This window comes from Callionymus lyra, chromosome 5, assembly GCF_982586985.1.
Source record: "Callionymus lyra chromosome 5, fCalLyr1.hap1.1, whole genome shotgun sequence".
Taxonomy (NCBI): domain Eukaryota; kingdom Metazoa; phylum Chordata; class Actinopteri; order Syngnathiformes; family Callionymidae; genus Callionymus; species Callionymus lyra.
In genome coordinates this window covers 735,254-740,253 of record NC_141822.1, presented here as the reverse complement: position 1 = coordinate 740,253, position 5,000 = coordinate 735,254, and the positions used below count along the sequence as shown (strand labels likewise).

General features: G+C 35.9%; 1 protein-coding gene across 1 annotated transcript in view; it reads right to left on the bottom strand.

The window, feature by feature from the left end:
* The window catches only part of LOC148078964 (protein FAM240C-like), an 8,317-nt gene extending 3,690 nt beyond the window's left edge, over nt 1-4,627 (bottom strand). Inside the window, exon 1 of the mRNA XM_087792071.1 lies at nt 4,506-4,627. Coding sequence (XP_087648197.1) covers nt 4,506-4,627 — 122 coding nt within the window. The remainder of the gene's footprint in view (nt 1-4,505) is intronic.
* Between the last annotated feature and the right edge of the window lie 373 nt (nt 4,628-5,000).

Below are 5,000 nucleotides of genomic sequence, written 5' to 3'. Positions count from 1 at the left end.
TATACTCTATATATATAGATATATATACAGTATATATAGATATATATAGAGTATATATATCTATATATATATATCTATAGATATATATACTCTATATATATATATATAGATATATATAGAGTATATATATCTATATATATATAGATATATATATATAGAGTATATATATCTATATATATATATATAGATATATATACTCTATATATATATAGATATATATAGAGTATATATATCTATATATATAGATATATATACTCTATATATATCTATATATACTGTATATATAGATATATATACTGTATATATATCTATATATATTAATGTCTCTTATACTTTGTGTAAATTACATTTGAATCATTCGTTTCCACAGAAGAACATTTCATGAATCCAACTACACAACTACACAATTACACAACTACACAATTACACAATTACACAACTACACAAGTACACAAGTACACAACTACACAAGTACACAACTACACCACTACACCACTACACAACTACACAACTACACAATTACACAACTACACAACTACACAATTACACAACTACACAATTACACAACTACACAACTACACAAGTACACAACTACACAAGTACACAACTACACAAGTACACAAGTACACAAGTACACAAGTACACAAGTACACAATTACACAACTACACAACTACACAAGTACACAAGTACACAATTACACAACTACACAATTACACAACTACACAACTACACAACTACACAACTACACAACTACACAAGTACACAAGTACACAACTACACAAGTACACAACTACACAACTACACAAGTACACAAGTACACAACTACACAAGTACACAACTACACAACTACACAAGTACACAAGTACACAAGTACACAACAAGGGTCACAGTGGTTAGTTCACAGCCTCTGACTCACACCGGCTCCAGCGACACCCCGTCACCCCAGAGGCAGGTTCCATTCTCACACTAGGAGGCGCCAGCAAGTCCCACGAGACCACGAGGGACTGGGATCTCAGTGCCGCCTCCTGGTCCAGACTGGCTGAACATAAGGCAGCGCCATCATTCCGAGGGACCTCATGTCCCTCTAACCTCAATGGTCCTGGCGCCTGATTCCAGCTTTCAGGACTTCCAGCTCGGTTTCCAAGCACCTTCAGGATCCAGCCCTGCTGCACCTACAACGACTCACATCACACTGTCAGCCCAGCACCCCAGCACCCCTGCACCCCTGCACCCCTGCACCCCTGCACCCCAGCACCCCTGCACCCCTGCACCCCTGCACCCCTGCACCCCTGCACCCCTGCACCCCAGCACACCTGCACCCCTGCACCCCTGCACCCCTGCACCCCTGCACCCCAGCACCCCTGCACCCCTGCACCCCTGCACCCCTGCACCCCAGCACCCCAGCACCCCTGCACCCCTGCACCCCTGCACCCCTGCACCCCAGCACCCCTGCACCCCTGCACCCCTGCACTCAGCATCTTCATGCTCATCCTAGCTGGGCAGGACCTTCTCTGCACCATGAACACCTTCCCAGCTTCTATGAGCTTCCATACGTCGCAGACTCTGACGACTCCAGACAGAACCAGCCTTGAGCAGCTCGTGGCGTCGATGCAAACCAGCAGGTAAAGTATTTATAAATAGAGATTATTATTATTATTATTATTTACAGGAAACCCAGAGTGAAGAATTCTTGTTGAAGATCAGGTCCGAGATATGCAGCTGTTGGAGTCACCTAGAGGGTGAAGCTGGTACTTCACCTGCCTCTGAATGATCAGAGCCAACAGAAAACATGTGAGGAGTTAAGAGCAGACTTCTATGAGTGGATCCCTTAGCTGACTTCTATGAGTGGATCCCTTAGCTGACTTCTATGAGTGGATCCCTTAGCTGACTTCTATGAGTGGATCCCTTAGCTGACTTCTATGAGTGGATCCCTTAGCTGACTTCTATGAGTGGATCCCTTAGCTGACTTCTATGAGTGGATCCCTTAGCTGACTTCTATGAGTGGATCCCTTAGCTGACTTCTATGAGTGGATCCCTTAGCTGACTTCTATGAGTGGATCCCTTAGCTGACTTCTATGAGTGGATCCCTTAGCTGACTTCTATGAGTGGATCCCTTAGCTGACTTCTATGAGTGGATCCCTTAGCTGACTTCTATGAGTGGATCCCTTAGCTGACTTCTATGAGTGGATCCCTTAGCTGACTTCTATGAGTGGATCCCTTAGCTGACTTCTATGAGTGGATCCCTTAGCTGACTTCTATGAGTGGATCCCTTAGCCGACTTCTATGAGTGGATCCCTTAGCTCCTGAAAGAGGAGGAAAGAGGAGGAAAGAGGAGGAAAGAGGAGGAAAGAGGAGGAAAGAGGAGGAAAAAGGAGGAAAGAGGAGGAAAGAGGAGGAAAGAGGAGGAAAGAGGAGGAAAGAGGAGGAAAGAGGAGGAAAAAGGAGGAAAGAGGAGGAAAGAGGAGGAAAGAGGAGGAAAGAGGAGGAAAGAGGAGGAAAAAGGAGGAAAGAGGAGGAAAGAGGAGGAAAGAGGAGGAAAGAGGAGGAAAGAGGAGGAAAAAGGAGGAAAGAGGAGGAAAGAGGAGGAAAGAGGAGGAAAAAGGAGGAAAGAGGAGGAAAGAGGAGGAAAGAGGAGGAAAGAGGAGGAAAAAGGAGGAAAAAGGAGGAAAGGGGAGGAAAGAGGAGGAAAGAGGAGGAAAGAGGAGGAAAGAGGAGGAAAGAGGAGGAAAGAGGAGGAAAAAGGAGGAAAGGGGAGGAAAGAGGAGGAAAGAGGAGGAAAGAGGAGGAAAGAGGAGGAAAGAGGAGGAAAGAGGAGGAAAGAGGAGGAAAAAGGAGGAAAGAGGAGGAAAGAGGAGGAAAGAGGAGGAAAAAGGAGGAAAGAGGAGGAAAGAGGAGGAAAGAGGAGGAAAGAGGAGGAAAGAGGAGGAAAAAGGAGGAAAGGGGAGGAAAGAGGAGGAAAGAGGAGGAAAGAGGAGGAAAGAGGAGGATGACAGCGGCTGGATAATGACCAAGTGTTGATAGAATTGCACCAATGATACACAAACTAATGAGTTTCCTTGAGTTGCAGCCTGAACTCTGGCACCTGGCAAGTTATATATATATATTATATTATATATTTATGATATTACATTGTTAGTTATTATATTATATATTTATGATATTACATTGTTAGTTATTATATTATAGATTTATGATATTACATTGTTAGTTATTATATTATATATTTATGATATTACATTGTTAGTTATTATATTATAGATTTATGATATTACATTGTTAGTTATTATATTATATATTTATGATATTACATTGTTAGTTATTATATTATATATTTATGATATTACATTGTTAGTTATTATATTATAGATTTATGATATTACATTGTTAGTTATTATATTATATATTTATGTTATTACATTGTTAGTTATTATATTATATATTTATGTTATTACATTGTTAGTTATTATATTATATATTTATGATATTACATTGTTAGTTATTATATTATATATTTATGATATTACATTGTTAGTTATTATATTATATAGTTATGATATTACATTGTTAGTTATTATAATATATATTTATGTTATTACATTGTTAGTTATTATATTATATATTTATGATATTACATTGTTAGTTATTATATTATATAGTTATGATATTACATTGTTAGTTATTATATTATATAGTTATGATATTACATTGTTAGTTATTATATTATATATTTATGATATTACATTGTTAGTTATTATATTATATATTTATGATATTACATTGTTAGTTATTATATTATATATTTATTTATGTTATGACATTGTTAGTTATTATATTATATATTTATTTATGTTATTACATTGTTAGTTATTATATTATATATTTATGATATTACATTGTTAGTTATTATATTATATATTTATGTTATTACATTGTTAGTTATTATATTATATATTTATGATATTACATTGTTAGTTATTATATTATATATTTATTTATGTTATTACATTGTTAGTTATTATATTATATATTTATGATATTACATTGTTAGTTATTATATTATATATTTATGATATTACATTGTTAGTTATTATATTATATATTTATGATATTACATTGTTAGTTATTATATTATATATTTATTTATGTTATTACATTGTTAGTTATTATATTATATATTTATGATATTACATTGTTAGTTATTATATTATATATTTATGATATTACATTGTTAGTTATTATATTATATATTTATTTATGTTATTACATTGTTAGTTATTATATTATATATTTATGATATTACATTGTTAGTTATTATATTATATATTTATGTTATTACATTGTTAGTTATTATATTATATATTTATGATATTACATTGTTAGTTATTATATTATATATTTATGATATTACATTATTAATTATTATATTATTATAAAGTGTTTGTTGTTTGTTTATATTTACACAATGACTTCTGTTCATAAAAGAAACTGAAGTAATGACACTGACCGACAGAGGGCGCTGCTCCTCACTCGACTCTCCTCCTCGTCCTCCTGCTCCTCGTGCTCCTCGATCTTCTTCTCCCAGAAGTTCTTCAGCTTCTTCTTGTCGTGGATGCGAGCAGCGTTCATGGTGTCCTTCTGGTCCTCCTCTCAAGAGTCTTCTCCTCCTCTAGAGTCTTCTCCTCCTCTGCTGTCTTTCCATCCTCCTCTCTTTCACCTGAAGCTCCTCCTTCTTCATGTTTCCTCCTCCTTCTTTCACTGTTACTGCCCTGACTCCTTTCATCTTCTCTTCCTTCATCTTCTCTTCCTTCATCTTCTCATCCTTCATCTTCTCATCCTTCATCTTCTCATCCTTCATCTTCTCTTCCTTCATCTTCTCTTCCTTCATCTTCTCTTCCTTCATCTTCTCATCCTTCATCTTCTCTTCCTTCATCTTCTCTTCCTTCATCTTCTCATCCTTCATCTTCTCTTTCTTCATCTTCTCATCCTTCATCTTCTCTTC